Source organism: Nilaparvata lugens, chromosome 3 (assembly GCF_014356525.2).
Source record: "Nilaparvata lugens isolate BPH chromosome 3, ASM1435652v1, whole genome shotgun sequence".
Taxonomy (NCBI): domain Eukaryota; kingdom Metazoa; phylum Arthropoda; class Insecta; order Hemiptera; family Delphacidae; genus Nilaparvata; species Nilaparvata lugens.
Genome location: NC_052506.1, coordinates 97,405,939 through 97,429,777, shown reverse-complemented (window position 1 = coordinate 97,429,777; position 23,839 = coordinate 97,405,939). Strand labels below are relative to the sequence as shown.

The following is a 23,839-nucleotide window of genomic DNA, read 5'->3' as shown; positions in this document are numbered from 1 at the left end:
GCCCGGGAATCGAACCCGGTACCTCCCAATTGCCGGTCAGGAAGTAAGGGTAAGCATTCAAATTTCCCTCTAGCTCTTTACCCTGTTGTCGATATTTGCGGTAGCAGAAGTCTTAGGTGTGATTTACAGCAATTAATTTGGATTCTCGTTTAATAATAATTATTTTCTATTCTATTCTAATTGTAATGGTATGGTGAAATTCTCACTGACCTGTCATCATTCCAATTACACCGAAATCAATGTTACCACACTCAACAAGTGCTGTCAGTTTGAAGTGAACACAAGACCACAAACACAAGAAACGTCGCGACGCGCCGAGTTTGCGCGTATAGAACACGCGTCGCCTGGCGACTAACTGTCCACAATGACCCTCCCCCTACCCCTAAAATGGGGGGTCACCCCCCTATAAAAGCGGGTCTACCCCCTAAAGGGGGGGGGGCGTCGGTGTCCTCGTAGTCTTGTAGCACATCAAGGACAGTGTCAAACCAAACAGCGTCGGTCAGTGTCTGTTGTGAGAGATGGCTCGTCACATTATATCGCGTTCCATCGTCCGTCCATCTTGAACATGCGTCTCCCCCGTTTTAATTAGTATTTGTCTAATTTGTTCAATATATTGTGTGGCACGTTTTATAGTTTGATAACAATGCCGAGTGACCTAGCTGGCTCAGGTCTTGTGTCAGAGTTATCAGGTCGTACATGATCAATTTCATAGTTTTAGTTGAGTCTCAGTCTACCTTACAACAGTCTGTTGACCGCGTTACCTAGGGCCATATTATGCTAACACTACGTTTAACGCTAAATCAAGTTTACTAGTGAATATGGTTGTATTTATCATACTGTGTTTCATACGGGGTTTAAACGAACAGCTGACATTACTCCGTTTAAACCGAGTATCTGCATAAGGCCATTGGATGACTCACTGCTCACGACACAACACATGATTTTTTCATACTGAGGGTTTTTCGTGATAACTGATCCTAGGTCAGTTTAACCATAGAGAGAAGAATGGTAATAGTTGATCTATGGTTAACCGTGGATTAAAGTCAGTGCCGTTGTTAATCATTAGTTCGTTCTCTGTGATAATTTTTGTTTTCTGATCCTTAATCAGTTGAAAGTTGGTGACACTATTCGCCTTGACATCGTTCTCACAACAGTTTTTGTTAGTCGGTCGTTCAGTTAATCATCTGTTAGTTACAAACACACACTGTACCAATCAGCCGTTAGTTCGTCATTTTTCGTCTGTTGAACGTGGATTTTCAGTGCTAGTCTGATCGTAGGTCAGTTAATCTTCGGTTAGTTACAAACAGACACTGTAGGTCTACCAATCAGCCGTTAGCTCTTCGTTCGCCGGTCTGTTGAACATTGAATTTCAGTGTTTGTCTGATCGTGAACGTGGATCAGTCGGTGACACTATTATAAAAACCTGTTGACGGTTAGTTTGATCTCGGTCAGTTAACCGTGGTTAGGCGATGTGTGGCCAGAAGGCGGGTGACCCCGGTTAGGCTTGCAGTGTTCCCCGCCCCCCGTCAACCTATCAGCCAAACCCTGGCGGACTATGGGAATTTGCTTGGATACAGGTACGTGTGTGTAAAACCATCATTTGTTTTTAAAACAAAACTTGGCTTGTCTGTTTTTGTTTTTTACATTTTTAAAAGCACACTCATCATTATTGAAATGAATGGGAGGAGAACATAATCCTTAACTACTATTCCTTTCTCGAATTCAGGATAATTTTACAAAATTTGGAGATTCAAAATTCAGCGCAGCTGACAGTTGAAATATAATATGTGACTAGATACTCCGATTTGGACAAATCACCTATTAAATGGTAATAGTAACATAGATTGAATTTATTGACCAAACGTAGTGAGTTCTATGTTTTAACTGGGATTTTCTTTTGCCTGTCTGTATGTAACGCGATTACGGCTAAACGCATTCATAGAATTCAATGATGAGATTTGGCAGGAATATTCCCTTTTCAACTGCGCGTCGATGCATATACACAAGGTGTTTTGAAATTTTGCATTTTAAGGATAATATGAGAAGAAAAGGAATTCCTCCATACTCTGATATCACTATATATATCATCTACTTTGAAGATAGGGTCAATCAGACTATAGAATTATTTATAATCAATCAGCTGACAAGTGTATTATTCATTGCATGCATTACACAGATGCCTGTGGGCCCGAAATAGGGCCGTGTTAATTTCTATATAAGGTAGGGTTTCAAAATTTTTTTGATGCGTGCCCTCTCAGTATCAATATTCTCACATTTGAAAAACAAATTTAATATGTGATTGAAAATAAAGTAAAGAATGATTAATTGAACTAAATAATACTGAAGAAATTTTAATTTTTTTGATTGAAAAATAGTTGAGAAATATTTTTATCAGATGGAAAGATTATCACGGAACTGGATGAATTATCATATGGGATACAAATTCAAACGTGAACTGAGTTTATTAACATAAGTGAGTTTTTGATCATGGAGAAAACAAATAACAGTTTTTAAGAGTAAATTATGATTCAACTATGAATTGTGATTCAACTGAATCAACTAGAACAGGTGACATCAGATACTTGTGGATAAGAAAACTGCGTGAGGTCTACTAACTGTTCACAGAACTACTAGTGTATATGAATGTGAAAAAATCAAGTCCTAAAAGTGAATGCTCGGCTTACAGTGAGTTGCACTTTGATATTCTGTCAGCAATCCTTATGAAACATATCAATGCTTCGAATCCAAACAGTACTGAAAGTTTAAAGTGAATATCACTAGTCGGTCATTGTGTCACTGCAGTAAAATACAGTGTGAGCTACGGTTAGAATTTATTACATCAAGGCATGCCAAACAAGTTGAGTACAACGAACCTTTGTAAACTAAACCCCCAACGTTTCCAACCCTAACAGCTCAATTCGCAAATCCAGGGTGGCTAAACGGCTCGAGTAATGCATTATACCGACATAAATGTACCCTTTAGTATAATAGGTTTACTACAAACTTGCAGAATTTTCTATAAATATCATCAATGTACCTATCCCATTCAATCATCTCTTACTATCATCCACATCATTATCCACGCACAAGCCTAGAGCTCATGTGGGCATCACCCTCAGCAAAACTCATAAAAACAGTTAAAACAATATCAAAACACAAGAGTTGTATTGTACTTGATTTATTGCAAAACAATTAACTTGAAATTCAAATTCAAATTATTTATTTATTTGCATTTTCATTCGTTTACAATATTAATTAGAACATGTAAAGAGTTTCTGCATTGTCAGAATATACATTTCAACATATTCTATTCATATATAAATTGAACCTCTGTGATCTATTTACACCTTTTATCATTTGGTTGACTATCGATAAAGATGAGTAAAATTAATAAGCACTTGTTTCAACTGATATAGGTACAATTAATTTTAATTTTTATGTACTTTACTTGTTCGTCATATGAAACTGCATCAAAGAAAGCAGCGCTCCCGCAGTATATGACACGTCAAATTGTAATCTAATATATTACTAATATCCTTCATCTATCAAACACAACAGATTCCACATAACCTACCACATTAATCAAACATCAACCTACAAGGAAATCTGCTAATCTGTAAGACAATACAATAAGGAATTTCCTGAGTGTTTTTTTGAACTCCTTCAAGTCTTCAATTTCTCTTAAGTGAGATGGAATTTCCTGAGTGTTTTTTTGAACTCCTTCAAGTCTTCAATTTCTCTTAAGTGAGATGGAATTGAATTGAATATTTTCATTCCCATATAAAACGAGCCAATCTCTAGCAGGCTGTCTATGAGGTGGGTAAACAAAACTTCTTTTGTATTATGGGGGTAATAATAATAATAATAATAATATAATAATAATAATAATATAATAATAATAATAATAATAATAATAATAATAATATCGAGTGACCTGGCTGGCTCAGGTCTGGTGTCAGAGTTTTCAGGTCGCAACTGATCAATTTCAGGGCCTCTGACATGACCTAACGACTGCTTTCCAGGCAGCCGGGACCGACGCATTTACGTGTCCATCCGAAACACGGGAGTGACCCGAGATAAATATTTTGCCCGGGCCGGGATTTGAACCCGGGCCTCTGAATCATAAAGCCAGCATCTGATCCACTCGACTATGGGGGTGACTCACATGGTTTTATTCATTTAATATCGGGGACCGAGCTTCGCTCTGGAGTACAAAAGCATAAAAAATGTATTGCGAAAAAAGAAATTATAATAACATTGATACATGAATGTTCCATCTAATCACAATAAATTGAGATTAATTCCCAGAGGAATGCATAAATTTCCCTCAGGAAGGCCCAATTGCACAAAATAAGCCGGTTAAATTTTAATCCTGATTAACTTCACGTGAACCAAATCAGAGAAGACCATCTAAAAAAGATGGATCTATTGGAATTAATCATGATTGAAAATAACCCGGCTTTTTTGCAACCGGCACTAAGTACCTGATTGAATGATTACAAAAGTTCAACAGCTGAGTCATAATTTTGACACAGTCCCACACACATGAACTCGCTCACTCACTTCCATCACCAACAGACGACAAGATAAAATATTATCATCTGTTTTTCCAAGGATGAATAATAATTGTCCTTTTAATGTCCTCCAGCGAGTTTTCCCAGGGATGAGACCTAGTGCAATCGAATCTTTATATTATAAACCTACTATGCTCTGAATTTCGTGAGAATCGTTAGAGCCGTTTTCGAGATACGGTGAAATACAAACATATAAACATATAAACATATAAACATATAAACATATAAACATATAAACATATAAACAGAAGTTGCTCGTTTAATAGTATAGGATTCATTCATACAATAAGTACATTATGGAAATGATAGGGAGAGGAAAAATAAGGTAATCTTGTGCTATTCCTCTCCCAAATTTAGTGTTAGAAATAGGTTAAGTCTTGTAGTTCTTCAATTCACAAAATTTTCAGTCCTCAAGTATTTTCACAAAGTTGATTTTCAAATTTAGATGCTTCAAAACTAAAGATAGAAGAAATATTTCACATCATTATAACTAAAAAAGGAAATATTCACATATTAAAAATATAATTTTGAAGAATTACCGAAAAACAAACTTAATTCTGGTCCTCCTCATACATTTGTCTATTTTTGAAAACGAAGATTGCTGAATCTAATATACTGTATAAATAGCAGGAGCCGTCAGCAATCTCTATTCTTTAAAATGAGGTCTGCAAGAAAAAACACAGAAGTAAAGGTCTTTTGTAGACAAAAGTAAAGTTCGCAGATTGATTTTGGAAAATTTATTATCAAGATTCCTTGTTACTTTGAACTTCTAAAGAACCTGAACTTTACTTTCATCACTACTGAAGATTAATTTGAAAAGGAATTTCAAATAACATAAAATGCAACCTACATGATATTTGAGCATAGAGCAGTGGTTTCCAAACTTTTTAGACACACGGTTTCCTTTAAGTACAGACATGGCTTCGCGGTGCACCTAGTATAATTCAGTTATTTGCTAACCATTAAATTACTATTAGCTAAATTTCAGTTTATATTCTCAATAGTTATTTGTTAATATTGAAATTGAATTGAATATACTTTATATAACATTGTGAATAGGATTTTTACTATTTTGTAAGAACCGCAATCAGATTTGATAATTTTCTTACAGATAGGTATATATAAATTGCAAAAGTTTGCCAGGTTCCTTTCTTATACAGGTCAAATAACAATATTTAAACACACAAGTGCTTTATTGTACTTGATTTATTGCAAAACAATTAATTTGAACCTCTGTTTTCCATTACCTGTATAACTCCTTCTATTATATTTGGGTCACTATATTGATGAAGATGAATAAAAACTATAAACACTTCATTGTAAAAACACTGTTATATTATATTTGATTAAAATGGACGAAGATCACAATCAATCAGTCCTAGACGGGTAAATATCTAATATTACAAATTGTTCAGGATCCTTAGTAAATTTCCTCTTTTATGATCAGCCTATTATTTATTTGTAATGTTGACTTATATTTATATAGATCTGGTGCTATTAGATAGATCATTTAAACAATAATTTTAAATTTGCAATTTTTCTTCTCACTTTAGGTATTAAATCTAAAAAAAGAATCATTTTTAGAGTTTGTTCTTTCAAGCTTTGATTTTCTTCCTCATTTCCCATTGTTATCTTTCATGCAACCATATTGTAATTTTTAAAAAAAGTATGGGCTAAAAATTGAGTAAGTTACTGAATGAGAAAGTATAAATAGGTAAAAATGAAGTCTAAAAATAGTTTTATACATTCCAACTGTTATGGAATTATTATATAACAGAGGTGAAGAAAGGTCTATCATGAAGTGAACTAGGTACCTACTAAGAAATACCGTACCTACATGATACATTTTTCCAATAACATTTTATACATTCTCACAATTTATAAGGTACAAGAATTTGAAAGTAGTTTTTAATATATTTTTTACATATTTGAATTGATCATCATTTTTGATTAGTTTCGTAGCTAATCCCTCACTTTGAACAATACATTCAACTGTTTATTTTGAAAGAACAATCAAGTTATAGTGAGGTTCACATTATATGGAGAATTATACGAGAACATCGTTGCTGATCCTCTGTCTTGTGAATGCCTTCTATAGACGGTAGCTGATACAATTTTATTGATGTAATAATAAATGTTCATTCTCGTTTATATAATAAATAATATTTTATTAGGCAAGGAATTTTTTTCCAATGACTTTATAGCAATAAGCAACTAAGCATACACACAAAAATCTATGTTTTCTTATTCAAACAATATGTTGACTATTTAAATTGAATCTCACTATATATAAAGCCACTATAGTGAGGTCCACGTTATAATGGCAGTGGAGAAAGATAAGAGAACAACGTTGCCGATCCTCTGTCTTGTCAATGCCTTCTATAGACGATAACTAATGCAGTCTTATTGACTTAATATTAACTGTTTACTCTTGTTTAAATAATCAATTATATTTTATCAAGCAATAAATTATATTTTTCAATGATTTATAATGAATTTTCATAATCAAGATGAAATATTTAAAATTATTTAATATTTAAATAAAAAAAATTAAAATAAAAATAAATTATAATTTATAATTTAATTATAAATAAAATTAAAATTATAATTATAATTTTTTAATTATAATTATAATTTATAATTTATTTGTATATATAATTATAATTATATTATTTTAATTATAATTATATTATTTTAATTATTTTTATTATTCAATTAATTATATTCCTACATATTGTTTAAGACTAAACTGAATTATTTATTTGTAATGTTGGCATATATTTATATAGATCTGGTGCTATTAGATCATTTAAACAATTTTAAATTTGCAATTTTTCTTCTCACTTGATATAGAAGCTTCTCTCATAATAGAAGCGTCTACATATTGTTATTTGATCATATTGTTAAAAAACGATCTGGCAACAGAGCAAATCGAGAGCAAGAAAGGAATAGCTTTATCCGCTCTGTTGAATGAAAGACAAGGATGGCAATACCATTGCTAATCAAACACCGCCATTATAACGTGGACCTCACTATATGTGATTATTTGTGAAAATGGGCTTTAATTTGTGAAAAGGGGCTGTAGAGTGTAACTCAACTTTTTGTGACTTTCATTTCCATGTGAATTTGATGAGATAATCATAGAGTGTATTTATTCATTTTACTTTCAAGAAGTTAGAACTAAGTCTTTTAAATATAATTTTGTTCTAATAAAACAAAATGAATCTTATAGCACCCTTTATTCTTTAAAAAACATTAAAATAGTTGAACAACTAGTTTTTTATAGAAGAAACTAGTTTTAATGTTTTTTAAAGAATAAAGGGTGCTATAAGATTCATTTTGTTTTATTAATTTTTAAAAGCAGCCCATGTCAATAAGTGTTTTAGTTTTGTTCTAGTATTGACATGTCACCAGTCAAATGAGTGTTACTCAAAAATTGATGTAATGTGACGAAAAATAAATGAAATGAAATGAAACTATAGTGATGCTTATTTATGGTGTCACCCAGTTGCTCTCTTCATGACATACTCATGAAATATGTTTTATGAATCATGCAGTGACTAAATCCATGAATTTACTCCACTTAATTGTCAGAGCTACATAGATGGAGAATAAACGAGTGATGGATTGATAGAATGGCATATAGCGCAAAGCGTATTGAGGCTCGTAGTATTGACCTAGTCATATTGTGCATGTAGAGTGGTGTATACACAGATATACACAGATATATGGCCGGGCTTTGAAATGATAGGAAGGCCTTTAAGTTTGATTCTTTGCCGAGGAGTGTATCGATTGCTTTTCGTACCCAAACTGTCCAACCTCAAGGTAAGTAAGTACCGTAACCTAAAAACCCACCGATGATAAAAGCTAGGAGCTACAGGGTGGCAGGGATTGTTCTTTCCTTAGGACCAATCATAAACAGTCATATGTAGTGAATTGTTCATTCTCTACAGTGAGGTTCACGTTATTGACCGAGCGAAGTGAGGTCTAAGATTCAAGTCGACGATTTGGCATTTCTCTCAATGTTTAAATGTTAAAATGTTTGAATGTTGAAATGTTTATATGTTGCGAAACGCGGTAATAGATTTTCATGAAATTTGACAGGTAGGGTATGTTCCTTTTTTAATTGCGCGTCGACGTATATACAAGGTTTTTGGAAATTTTGCATTTCAAGGATAATATAAAAGGAAAAAGGAGCCTCCTTCATACGCCAATATTAGAGTAAAAATCAGACTATAGAATTATTCATCATAAATCAGCTGACAAGTGATTACACAGATGTGTGGAGAAGCCAGTCTATTGCTGTATTTCCATAAGGTCTATTATAGTTTTCAATCAGGTACTTGTGGATGAGAATAATGCGTGAGGTCTACTGTTCACAGAACTACTAGTAATAGCAATGAAGAAAGATAGGAGAACAACGTTGCCGATCCTCTGTCTTGTCAATGCTTTCTATAGACGGTAGGTTATACAGGTCTATTGATGTAATATCAACTCTTCATTCTTGTTTTCTCAGGAATGCTTACCCTTACACCAAACTGACAATCTCTGGATAGGTGCGCTCATTTTATACGAAGCCATAGCGGCCAGCAAGTCCACAGATGGAAATTACTGAAATATTGCAATTATTCAAATCTCTGGATTCGGGGTGAATTACAGAATTTAATTGGATTTTCGTTTAATAACAATAATTAATTCATTAGCATTTGAATAATTGCAATATCTCAGTAATTTCCATCTGTAGACTGGCTGGCCGTTATGGCTTCGTATAAAATGAGCGCACCTATCCAGAGATTGTCAGTTTGGTGTAAGGGTAAGAATTCCTGACCGGCAATTAGGAGGTACTCGGTTCGATTCCCGGTCTGACAAATAATTTTTGAATAGTAGCGCTCATCGAATTTCTATCCTGCTGTTTACCCAGTTGTCAATATTCGCAGTAGCAGAAGTCTTCGGGGTGAATTTAATTGAATTTTCGTTTAATAATTATTATTTATTAATTGGCATTTGAATAATTGAAATATCTCAGTAATTTCCATCTATAGAAAAGGATGGCGCTATCTGCTTTGTCGAATGATAGACAAGTATAATAAACCCAATGACTGAATACATCAAAAACGTCAAGTACTGATATTATAACGTGGACCTTGCAATAGTGAGTGGACTTTGCTCTAGTCTAAGACTTTATAGTGAGGTCCAGAGGAGAAAGATAGGAAAACCCCTTTATTTATTCATTGGAAATTATATTTTCTTGATGAATGAAACATAATTGATTGGTTCAAACATCACATTAGATGTACCGACCGGTATCAGCTATCCTCTATAGAAAGCAGTGGCAAGGCAGAGATTCGACAATGCTGTACTCCTATCTTTCTCCACTGCTATTATAACGTGGACCTCACTATAGAATAGTTTGTTTCTGTTGTATCATAGACAGTGTACATACATCACTGATATATTTACTGATATCAGTTATCCTCTATAGAAGGCAGTGGCAAGGCAGAGATTCGACAACGCTGTTCTCCTATCTTTCCTCACTGCCTTTATAATGTGAACCTGACTATTGTGAGAGATAGGAGGAAGATAGGAGAACAACATTGCCGATCCTCTGTCTTGTCAATTCCTTCCATAGACGGTAGCTGATACAGGTTTATTGATGTAATATTAACTTTTCATTCTCGTTTTAAACTAGTAGTTCTGTGAACAGTAGACCTCACGCAGTTTTTTCATCCACAAGTACCTGATTGAAATTATAGACCTTAAATATGGAAATACAGCAATAGACTGGCTTCTCCACACATCTGTGTAATCACTTATCAGCTGATTTATGTTGAATAATTATATAGTCTGATTTTAACTCCAATATTGGCGTATGAGGGAGGCTCCTTTTTCCTTTTATGTTATCCTTGAAATGCAAAATTCAAAACTTTGTATATACGTCGACGCGAAATTAAAAAAGGAACATACCGGTCAAATTTCATGAAAATCTATTACCGCGTTTCACCGTAAATGCGCAACATATAAACAGTTCAACATTCGAACATTCAAACATTTTAAAATTATCAAACATTAAGAGAAATGACAAACCGTCGACTTGAATCTTAGACCTCACTTCGCTCGGTCAATGATCAATTATATTTTATCGAGCAAGAAATGATATTTTTCAATAATTTCATAATTAAGATGAAATATTTTTTTAATTGATTATATAAATTATGCATTGTTAAAAGATGATCTGGCAACAGAGCAAAGCGAGAAAGAGATAGCGTTATCAGCTTTGTTGAATGATAGACAAGGATATAAATATTATACCATTGCTTATCAAACACTGCCATTATAACGTGGACCTGACCATAGTGTTACTGTGAGTGGTTGGTGGGAATCGATAGGTCTGTTTGAATGCCATTGTTGGACGTTGATTATTGATGGCAACCGATAGATAGCGCGGTGGCCTGATGATGATTATGATGATGATTTTGATGACTCAACACGTCTTCTGTTGCTTTAACACGTGGCTCGCACGTTAATTCAAAGTGTTGACAAACTAGGGACATTTATCTTACAGTAGTGGGGCACCCGTTCTTCGCTACGGAAACGATACTGGGTAAATCGATTGGTGTTGTCACAAGAAATAAAGTCACCCAAATCTCATCATCTCAAATTGAAATAATTATAAGGTACTTTATCAAATACACAATCCACCTGTTATATAGTGGGGTCCACGTTATAATGACAGTGTTTGATTAGCAATGGTATTAACAGCTACTTCAACAGCTATTTGGCCGTTTTAATAAATAACCCCTTTCTTCCGCCCAAGTTAAATTTTGGCCGAATTTCCTCATGCTTTGCAAACAGATTCCCCAACGGACACTTCTAAAGTTTTGAAAATACCCTCCATATATCATACTGAATTATTAAAATTTCATCGAAATTTTTTAAGCAGATATCGCGATCGGATATACAAACAAAATTTAATTAGTCTTGATAGAATAGGATCACTTGATAGAAGCAACTCCCGTCATAAAAGTTTGTTTTATGAAAAATAATAACTATCTATACTCCCAGGAATAGCTCTGATTGAAGCAGCAGTGCCCAATCAATTTGTTCTCGATAAATGCATTTTGATTAGTTCTTCAACTTGGTGCCAACCTAATGAAGTCATCTCAACTTAATGCCAACCTGTCAAAATTATTAATTAAGTTGCCAGTTAACAACTGTTTCGAAGAGGTACTCTCTCTAGATTATAGATCTATAATAACATATTATGATATGGACATTTCTATTATAATAAGGAGATTGATTGATTGATTGAGTACTTTATTTATGTAGATTACAATATATACTGTCTTATACACTTATATACAATAGCTAACAATACAGCAAAATTATAGATGAATTTACATGATATAGACTAAGAAAATAATTGTTGAACTGTATATGATATGAAAAGCAATTTGTAATATAATAACTATAGATAATAATTATATTGTTATGCATCTACATAAATTGGCGGAGGTTTGGACATATCAATGTCCATCTTCGGAAAGAATATTAAAAATATCCTCCCCACTAACTCTCTACCAAAACGTTAATTTCATTATTTAAACTAAGGATTTATTTATTAATGGAAATATTGTGAAAGTTTTAATCAATATGAATATTTAAGAGAAAAAAAAACAGAAAATTTATAAAGTAAAATAATTATATAGGTAGATAAGATCAAATAATTGATTAATAAAATGAAGTAGGCCGAAAGTAGATCAGGGCAATCAACTTTCAGTAATATACAGCAGTATGCAGTGGATAATTGAAATAACATGAGTTTATATAATATATATATATATATATATATATATATATAATTCGTTCTATAACAGGTTTAAAGGTTGTATTTGTGGGATGGGTGGGGGATGGTTGTTATATGATCGTTCTAGGGCCGGACAGTTTCAGTCATTTGTTCCAAAAGATGTTTTTTTAAAGTCAGGATGAAGCTCGCTCGGCTCTCGATGGACCTGATAGAAACAGGAAGTGCATTCCACGCACGACAGGCACTGACTAAGAAGGATTTTGTGAAAATAGTAGTTCGATGATTGGGTATCCTTAAAGTACTTTCTCCGGTTCTAGTATGTGAAGCATCTATCCTCCTACCTTCAGAGACAAATTTGAAATCATCTTTAAAATAGTTCGGATTAACGTATTTCAAGATATCTCTAACAAGCTTGACTATTCGAAAAAGCCTTTAGAGAGATTGGGAGAAGAAGAATATACATGCTAAAAGACCCTTAAAAACCACCCTTAGAGTTGAAATATCGCCAAAAGATTACTTAGTGAGCACCTAAGACGTTTAAGGAAGTTTTAAGGACGTTTATATTCCAAGTTTTGTTGCAATCCATCCAGTAGTTTTCCAGAAATCGTGATCAGTGAGTCAGTGAGTCAGTGAGATAAGAATTTTATAAGTATAGATTAATGAAGTTTGAACACTAATTCTGAAAAATCTAGAAGGAAAATTGAAATTTGGGCTTCCAGGTGCACGAGATTGATATTTTTAGAATCTATGTTCAAAATTTGGAGATCTAAATCATTCCCGTTTTTCCGGTATGCAATCCACAAGTTGACATGTTTTGATGCGAACAAACGAACACACGAACAAACACAACCCTACTCTCTCTTATTATATAGATTCTTGATTAATAGAATATAATTAATTATTTTAAACTAGAATGAACAGTTCGGCTCAACTCTCACTTACACGACTCAGGTCGAGAAGAGACTCGACCCTAGTCGAGAGCATGTGTTACAAATGGTGACACTCAGACCAGTCGATTCTAGTCTCCACGACTTCACCCATTTCGAAACACAAGCTCTCGACTGTAGAGTCTAGTCTCTTCTCGACCTGAGTCGCGTAAGTGAGAGTTGAGCCTTAATATTACACCAATAAACCTGTATCAGCTACCTTCTATAAAAGGCATTGACAAAATCGAGGATCGGAAACTCTGTTCTCCTATCTTTCTCCACTGCCATTATAACGTGGCACTCACCATGGTACATGTAATTGAAAATGGTGAATTGAGTATTTGTTGACGATTTATTTCAATTTGAGATAATGATATTTGTGAATGGGAAGATGGTAGTGAAGAAAGATAGAACAAGGTTGCCGATCCTCAGTCTTGTCAATGCCTTCTATAGACGGTAGCTGATACAGTTCTATTGATGTAATATTAACTTCCATTCTCGTTTGAAATAATCAATCAAGCAATACATTTTTTTCTCAATAATTTCATAATGAATTTTCATAATTAAGATAAAATATATTTTGTTAAGTCATTAGTAATTGTACATTGTTAAAAGACGATCTGGCAACAGAGCAAAGCGAGAAAGAGATAGCGCCATCCGTTTCGTTGGATGATAGACAAGGATAGCAAGTTAGTACAGTTCAGTGTTGGATTTTGATTCTCCAAATTTCAAAAAAGTCCTTGGGACACTTCGAAATATGTTCAATTACTTCGAATGTGTCCCAATATTCTCAAACCCTTATGACAAACATGTCAATAACACAAGGGAAATACAAGCAATACAAATTACAAAACAAGGAAATACAGAATGTTGCAAAAGTCACGCAATCCAAATGGAAACACTTTTAAGGTTGGAGCCACCCTGACCTGTCTTCCCACACTTGTCTGTCTCTTTTCACTCTAAAAAAGTCTCTTGATTGACTAGAAAAGGAAAAAAGTTGTCTCTTTTTCTGTCCGAAATACAATATTAATGCATCATTATCAATTCTGTGTGTTGCGACAGTCATGTAAGATTTGACGACTGTAATTCAGCCGTGTGCTCCCTGATAGTCGCCAAAATTTCAAAAAAAGTCCTTGCGGCCTTTCACAACGTGATGGACTGGTCGAGATCTTCCAAGGCTGAATTGTGGACCAGTAAGGTCACATGTAAGATGTTTGATGTCTAAAAAATGTATGTCACAATGCTATTGAAATAATTTTCAAATTCCGAGGACATGTCACATTTTCACATTCCGAGGTTAATGCATTATCCTTGGACTTCTTTGATATTTGGTGTATCAGACATGACATACGACAATATAATAATTGACCGAGTGAAGTGAGGTCTAAGATTGAAGTCGACGGTTTGGCATTTCTACATTTATAAACATTTGTTTAAATGTTTATATGTTTTAATGTTGCGCATTTACGGCGGAACGCGGTAATAGATTTTTATGAAATTTAACAGGTATGTTCCTTTTTAAATTGCGCGTCGACGTATATACATGGTTTTTGGAAATTTTGAATTTCAAGGATAATATAAAAGGAAAAGGAGCCTCCTTCGCCAATATTAAAGTAAAAATCAGACTATAGAATTATACATCATAAATCAGCTGACAAGTGATTACACAGATGTGTGGAGAAGCCAGTCTATTGCTGTATTTCCAAAAGTTCTATAGTTTCAATCAGGTACTTGTGGATGAGAATACTGCGTGAGGTCTACTGTTCACAGAACTACTAAAATTATTCATAATCAATCAGCTGACAAGTGAATTACACAGATGTCTGGAGAAGCCGTGTCTATTTCTATAAGGTCTATAGTTTCAATCTAAGACCTTAAAGAGGTATGCATCTTTAAGGTTTTTCGATTTCTCACATTTGAAAAAGCTAATCTAATAGGTGATTAAAAATAATCAAATGAACTAAATAATGATGAAGAAATAATAATATTTTTTATTGTGTGAAATTAATTTTCATCAGATGGGAAGATTATTACGGAACTGGATGAATTATATCATATGGAATACAAATTCAAACGTGAACTGAGTTTGTTAACATTTCAAACAGGTGACATCAGTTACTTGTGGATGAGAAAACTGCGTGAGGTCTACTGTTCACAGAACTACTAGTATACCAAGAAAAACAAATAACGGTTTACAATGTTCCCTGAATGTGGCCCCCACATTATCCTCACAACTTTTATCTGGAGAAAAGGAACACCAGAAGCATGACTACTTCCAGCCCAGTGAAGGATACCATAAGACATGCTGTTACGCAAAAAAATTCAATATAAATATCTATTTAGTTCAATTCAATTTGAAATCTGCAAGCACAACTCCAATCTTTAATCGTCGCTAATGGAAATTCAAATTACAGAGAAAGTCAAAGTCAAAAATGTCAAATGTGGAATAAACCGAAATATGCCATACGCAAATAATCATTTGACATCTGAGTACATCTTGTACAAACATCTCGTATGCCAACGTTAGTAGACAGAAGGTTGATCACTCACAGGTGTAAGATTCGAAGTGGTGGGGGGAACGCCAGCGTGACGTCACGTGTAGTAAAAATGTGATAGAGTAACCACACTGACCATACAGTTTATTCACTTTTTTATCTCTTTTCTGTATAGGGCTACTTTTATAGAAATAGAAAGAAACATAAAAATCTTTCAAGTCTTGAAAATGGCATCAATGTCCGAAACATGTTGTGATTAAATATTTCAAAAAGGGTACTAATTTCATTCACTGTATCTTCAAATACATTGTCGTTTAATCCCCTCAAGATTGACCTAGAACTTGAAAATTCTCCATACTTATAGCGGATGAATCACCGATTCTAATTATGTTGTTAAATATTTAAAGTTCATTTAACTTGTATGAATAAAATGAAGTTAAAAATTCTTCAAGAATCTAAAAACGTGACACGAAAAAGTTAATAAGCTGAAAAAGCGTTAGTAGACAACTTTATAGTATTATAATTTCAGATTAGCCCATAAAAAATCTTGATAAACCAATGCATTGCAATTAACCGATAAACCGATCCCGATAAATCCGATTAATTTCATTCATATAAATGCACGGAACACATGCTGGTAACGTTGACCGTATGCCATCTAGTATTGGTATTGTATATTTGATAGTATTTGTTACTGTTTTGTTGCAGAGCGAGATCAAAATGGTTCGGAAGAATTGGAGTCGAAAGGTCGCGGGGCATGGTTCAGTGATGAGGGTGGCATCTTTCGGTACGCCAACGCCGCCACACCACCCGAGGGCCAGTTTCCCATGCAGAATGCGGGTCCTGTCAAATTTGAGCCGCCCAATGTGCCTGTCATTTTTGTGCTTGGTCAGTCAAACAATAATCAAACTCTAATTCAAATTTTATTTAATGAAATTTGATGAGAAATCAAATCTATTTTTATGCTAATCTATAAATAATAATTATTAAAATCGTCAATTTACTATTAAAACTCTCATCAAATTTTCTTCTATAGTGAGGTTCACGTTATAATGGCAGTGTTTGATTGGCAATGGTATTGCTATCCTTGTCTATCATTCAACGAAGCGGATAGCGCTATCTCTTTCTCTCTTTGCTCTGTTGCTAGATCGTCTTTTAACAATGTAGAATTAATAATCACTTAACATGAGATTATTGAAGAAAATTTATTGCTTGATTGATTATTTTAAATGAGAATGGACAGTTAATATTACATCAATAAAACTGTATCAGCTACCGTCTATAGAAGGCATTGACAAGACTGAGGATCGGCAACGTTGTTCTCCTAACATCTAGCAAAGCGAATAGCGCTATCTTTTTCTCGCTTTGCTCTGTTGCCAGATCGTCTTTTAACAATGTAGAATCAATAATTAATTAACAAAATATTTCATATTCATTATGGAAATTATTGAAAAATATAATTTCTTGCCAATAAAATATAATTGATTATTTTAAACGAGAATGAACCGTTAATATTAATTACATCAATGAACCTGTATTCAGCTACCGTCTATAGAAGGCATTGACAAGACAGAGGATCGGCAACGTTTTTCTCTCATCTCCCTTCACTGCCATCATAACGTGGACCTCACTATAGCAGCAGCTGTGAACCCTGTTGTCAATATTTGCAGTAGCAGAAGTCTTCGTGGTGGTTTAAAGAATTTAATTTGGATCTTCGTTTAATAATTATCATTTTATTTATTCTTCAATTTCACCTTCAATTACGAACTGGTTGTTAATGATCCCTTTTTCAATACTCAAATTACGACAAAGCAGTCTGGTTTTTATGATTGGAAGCTAGTAGCACTCACTTATATTATGTGACCACTTATTAAGGCTGTGAAAAGCTAAAAATAAACTTTCTACTCGTGATATTTTTCAAAGTTTTTTGATTTGTATATTATCATCAAGCTATCAAAATGAAAAAGTTTTCTCAGAAAAACATTTATTTTTCTGATCATTACTTTTTGAGATATGAGCGCCTAAATTTTAAATTTTTGGGACAGAACATTTCAAATTCGGTAAGAGATAAATCCATGAGATTTAGAGGATACATTCTTCATGGTATTGTTGATCTAGTAAAACAAAAATTTTATGAAAATATCAATTTTCAAGATAGTTATTCAATTTACTAAAAATAACCAAAAATAACTTTTAGCTGATTTATTCTTGGTAAATTGAATAACTTTTCCAAAAATTGATACCGGTATTTTCAAAAAATTTTGTTTTACTAGATTAACAATACCATGAAGAATCCATCCTCTAAATCTCATGTATTTAAATCATACCAAATTTGAAATGTTCTGACCCAAAAATTCAAACTTCAGTCGTTGATATCTCAAAAAGTAATGATCGGAAAAAAAATGTTTTCCTGATTTTTTTTTAATTTTGCTAGCTTGATGATATACAAATCGAAAAACTTGGAGAAATATCACGAGTAGAAAGTTTATTTTTAGCCTTTGCACAGCCTTAAGTGGAGCGCTTTAGGACGCCGAGTCCTTTTTCATTACTAGTTGACGCTTCTGCTATGATATTTACAGTTAGTTAGCAGCTTTAGTATTAGTAGGAGTGGCAGTGTTTATTTTTATCTATTAACATTCCACAATTAACTTACACGTAATAAGATAATAGAATCACACAGTTCATCAAAATGGCAAATAATGAGCTGATTATTGAGGAATAATCATAGAATAGACAATCAGCAAATCAGCTGTAACTTCTCTAGTAGTAGTGATGATGTTCAGATGTTCACCACACATGTTCAGGAATATCCCCAAACAAAAAATCACCAAAGTTTCCAAAAATAAACCTCATATCAGACCTCAAAACAAATAAAAACATGCAGAGGAAGACAAGGTAGGTGAACCGTTCAATGAGAAACCTCAGACCAGGGCCAGGTCATGATGGTAAAGAATATAGAACAACAGGTGGAAGAAATCGGAATATTGAGTGCGATGGTCATATCTTATAGTCATATCACCTGAATGGGAGAGAATTTTCCTAATCTGTTTGCAGATTCAAGTTCCTTGCATCAAGGAGCATAAGAAGGCTAAATTGATGATGATTTTATTTCTCCCGAAAATATGAGAAAAATAATAAGCTGACCAATTGGCGTTTTTCAATATATTTAAGTAGTCATATCTCCTAAATAGGAGAGAATTTTGCTAATCCGTTTGCAGATACGAGTTCCTCGCATCAAGGAGCATGAGAATTGATAATGATTCTATTTCTCCCGAAAAAATGAGAAAAAATATACTGATCAATTTGCGTTTTTCAATATATTTGAGTGGTCATATTTCCTGAACGAGAGATACGTTTGCTAATCCGTATACAGATTTGAATTCCTCGCATCTAGGAGCATAAGAAGGCAGAATTGATTATGATTTTATTTCTCCCGAAAAAATGAGAAAAATAATACACTGATCAATATAAGTTTTTCAATATATTTAAGTGGTAATATCTCCTGAACGGGAGATAATTTTGCTAATCCGTTTGCAGATTCGAGTTCCTCCTATCAAGGAGCATGAGAAGGCAGAATTGATAATGGTTTTATTTCTCCCGAAAAAATTAAAATAATAATACACTGATCAATTGGCGTTTTCAATAAATTTAAGTGGTCATATCTACTGAACGTGAGAGAATTTTGCTAATCCGTTTGCAGATTCGAGTTCCTCCTATCAAGGAGCATGAGAAGGCAAAGTTTAAAATGATTTTATTTTTCCCGAAAAAATGAGAAAAATGATACACTGACAAATTTGCGTTTTTCAATATATTAAGTGGTGATATTTTATTCAATGAACGGGAGGGAATTTTTATAATCCGTTTGCAGATTACAGTTTCTCCTATCAAGGAGTATTAGAAGGCAGAATTGATAATGATTTTATTTCTCCCGAAAGAGTGAGAAAAATGATACACTGACAAGTTTGCGTTTTTCAAAATAATAAGTGGTGATATCTCCTGGAAGGGAGAGAATTTTGCTAATCCGTTTGCTGATTCAAGTTTCTCCTATCAAGGAGCATAAGAAGGCAGAATTGATTATGATTTTATTTCTCCTGAAAAAATGAGAAAAATGATGCACTGACAAATTTGCGTTTTTCAATATATCAAGTGGTGATATCTCCTGGAAGGGAGAAATTCTGCTAATCCGTTTGCAGATTCGAGCTTCTCCTATCAAGGAGCATAAGAAGACAGAATTGATCATGATTTTATTTCTCCCGAAAAAATGAGAAAAATGATACACTGACAAATTTGCGTTTTTCAATATATTAAGTGGTGATATTTTATTCAATGAACGGGAGGGAATTTTGATAATCCGTTTGCAGATTACAGTTTCTCCTATCAAGGAGTATAAGAAGGCAGAATTGATAATGATTTTATTTCTCCCGAAAGAGTGAGAAAAATGATACACTGACAATTTGCGTTTTTCAATATATTAAGTGGTGATATTTTATTCAATGAACGGGAGGGAATTTTGATAATCCGTTTGCAGATTACAGTTTCTCCTATCAAGGAGTATAAGAAGGCAGAATTGATAATGATTTTATTTCTCCCGAAAGAGTGAGAAAAATGATACACTGACAAGTTTGCGTTTTTCAAAATAATAAGTGGTGATATCTCCTGGAAGGGAGAGAATTTTGCTAATCCGTTTGCAGATTCAAGTTTCTCCTATCAAGGAGCATAAGAAGGCAGAATTGATTATGATTTTATTTCTCCTGAAAAAATGAGAAAAATGATGCACTGACAAATTTGCGTTTTTCAATATATCAAGTGGTGATATCTCCTGGAAGGGAGAAATTCTGCTAATCCGTTTGCAGATTCGAGCTTCTCCTATCAAGGAGCATAAGAAGACAGAATTGATAATGATTTTATTTCTCCCGAAAAAATGAGAAAAATGATACACTGACAAATTTGCGTTTTTCAATATATTAAGTGGTGATAATTCCTGAACGGGAGGGAATTTTGCTAATCCTTTTGCAGATTCAAGTTTAAGAAGGCAGAATTGATAATGATTTTATTTCTCCCGAAAAAATGAGAAAAATGATACACTGACCAATTTGCGTTTTTCAATATATTTAAATGGTCATATCTCCAATGAAATATCTCATCCTTACAATGAAATAAAATTAATTAAGAGAATAGGCCTATGCAATCTTAATTATGAAAATGTATCATTGAATCATTGAAAAATATATTTTCCTGAATAACAAAATATTACGATTGATTATTTTTGAGAACGTATATCCTTAGAGAAACAATAGCGTACCGTATTGTTTACACTATTGTTTCTTTATGGACTATCAGATATACCGGAATCAGCTTTATTCTATAGAAGGCAATGGCTAGGCAGAAAATCGGTATCGGTAACGCTGCTCTCCTATCTTTCATCACAGTCATTATAACGTGAACATCACTACAGCTATACGTAGCTATATCAGTCTAAAAAGACAAGTACTTGATTGCATACACAGACATAACCAAAAAGCAAAAACTGTCAATCTGTTCTGTCCTTCTGTCTTCTGCTTTTCAACAGCTATCAATAATTGAAATCACAATTATATCATTATTCCATTATGAGAAATTCAATCTGTAAATTTGACATACTACTTACTAAAGTTTTAATAATAAAATAATATTATTATCTCTCCTTTAGAATCTTTAAAAATTATACTATGATACAGTTCACTCAAATAGCTGCTTAACAGAGTAGTTTTTCAAGTTTCCGTGGTGTAGCGGTTATCACGTCTGCCTAACACGCAGAAGGTCCCCAGTTCGATCCTGGGCGGAAACAGATTTTTTTTGCTCTCCCCAACAACTGTTCGTATATTCAGGTACAATAAGAAGTTTAATTCCGTGATAATAATAATGCATTAATGATTTCTATGGGTAAATAATGTAATCACAATTATTTTGAAATGAAATAAAAACACAATATAAGTTGTCTTTTTTACTAGAAAAAGATTCGATTCTCAATGCCAAGGGTTTTTTGTAAGTATAAACCTTTTATTAGAAAAGTGAAAAGACAAGTTATGTGTCTTTATTAAATCATGGAAAATTCTAAAACATTTATTTGATTACAGTGTATCATTATTTAACATCATAGTACACTTTTTTCATTACATTAATACAATAAATACAATAAATTAGTAAGTGAGCTTGATATTTTTTCAAATTTATTTATTGCCAATTAGAATATTAAAAAAATATTACAAACTCTTTATAATATGACATATCGTTAAAAATATAATGAAATAAACATAATTACTCATACATATAATTTATTGAATAAAATTGAAATAAAATATAAAATCTAGGCATTACCAGCAAAAAGAAAATCTTTGCCCGCTGGTGAGAGTTGCAAAACAGTAAAAGAAAAACATAATATTTCGAAATAATGCAGAAAGTTGAGGTTAAATTCAACTAATAATTACAATCGAAACTTTATAACAGAAGAATCATAAAACATCAAACAAAAGTGCAGAGAAAAGACTATAAAATGAAAATAAAAGAATTAAAATTAAGTAAATGAATTAACTAAGCACCTTTTAACTCATATCTTTGTGACAAGACATGTTTCGGCTATGAATACTTTCATCATGTTGGTGTTAAAGTAATAATTTATTTATACGAAACATATAATTATATTAAATGCACAGTAACCTATTTCGGTATAATGTGTAACCTTAACTCAACAAGTAGCCTACTCGTCGAAACCTTCTTTCAAGTGTCATCTTCTTGTAGTTGCTTAAACAATGCGAGTCAAATATAAATCTTGTTTACGCAACTACAAGAAATATACACTTGAAATGTGTAACTTTATATAAATTTGGGAGAGGAATAGCACAAGGTTACCTTATTTTTTCTCTCCCTATCATTTTGATGATTTACGTATTGTAAGAATCAATAAAGAATGAAGAATTTAAAGTTAAACAAAAACTATATTCAAAATTGTCCTAATTAATATTTTTAATTGATTAAACCTATCGTAATGCATGGAACTGTCAAGGGAGATCAATACAATTGCGAGACCCTTTGGCCGGTAATTTTTTAACATCTATAAAATCCACAGGAAACTTCTTAAAAATCCAGCCAAAAGTCAAAATATTCTAATTCACTCTGTCATTTTCAATAGGAAGCAGATTGCTTTTATTGATATAATATGGAAAACCAGTTCTAAAAATTATTGTTAGAATATAATAATTACTCCATAGTTCAATTAACTGTGGGAGTGTTTACCAGTTCACATTACTCCAAACCTTCTGTTTGAATAACATTGAAACTATTCCCACCCACAGAAATTGAAAATATTGGAATTGACCTACTGCAAAAGCAATCAGCAATCCATTCTGTATAGATAATACCTAGATACATAAGCAAAAACAACAAGACAAACTGTTAAACTTTGATCATTTTTTATTGACCGTTAACCTTCAGGGAATTGACCACTGAATCCGCTATAAAGTTCTTTGGATGACTGAAATTGTATTATTTGATAACATCTAAATGGATTTCGATTCAGGTTTGCATTGACAGGAGTTAATTTACAAATTTGATATACGTGAGCTATCCCATTCAAAACAATACTTTGATATTCATTCATCAACGTGATCGCAAACTTCTATCTGATGAATTTGGACAGTTTTCTTGTTTATATTGAAAATTGAATTTTGTTGGCAAATCGTTAACATTATTCAAAGTTTTGTTTGAAAAAACGGCTTGCGCAATAGTCTGCAACGTTCACGAAAACCTTATTTTATGAAAACCTTATGTGAGCAAGAAACTGAACTCATAAAATCAAATCGAATTTGAAACTGTACTGTTATCTATTATTATTCAGTTTTTTTGTTTTCCCTACTTCAGCCTATTTTTTGGCACTATTAAATTCTTGTATTTAATTTATTCTTGTCATAACTTATTTTAAGCCACTTGAGCTATCTAGATTTGATATCTGATTTGAGTTATATAGTACAAAAATATCTTATAAGTGTCTAGTGATAAGAGCGT

General features: G+C 33.0%; 1 protein-coding gene and 1 non-coding gene across 2 annotated transcripts in view; both read left to right on the top strand.

Annotated features, from left to right (window-relative positions):
* The first annotated feature begins 500 nt into the window (after window positions 1-500).
* LOC111048840 overlaps window positions 501-23,839 on the top strand; it is a 59,823-nt gene continuing 36,484 nt past the window's right edge. Inside the window, exons 1-2 of the mRNA XM_039422984.1 lie at window positions 501-1,577; window positions 16,508-16,687. Coding sequence (XP_039278918.1) covers window positions 1,556-1,577; window positions 16,508-16,687 — 202 coding nt within the window. The 5' untranslated portion in view covers window positions 501-1,555. The remainder of the gene's footprint in view (window positions 1,578-16,507; window positions 16,688-23,839) is intronic.
* Window positions 21,554-21,626, top strand: Trnav-aac. Its single transcript has one exon. It is a non-coding gene; the product is annotated as a tRNA-Val (tRNA).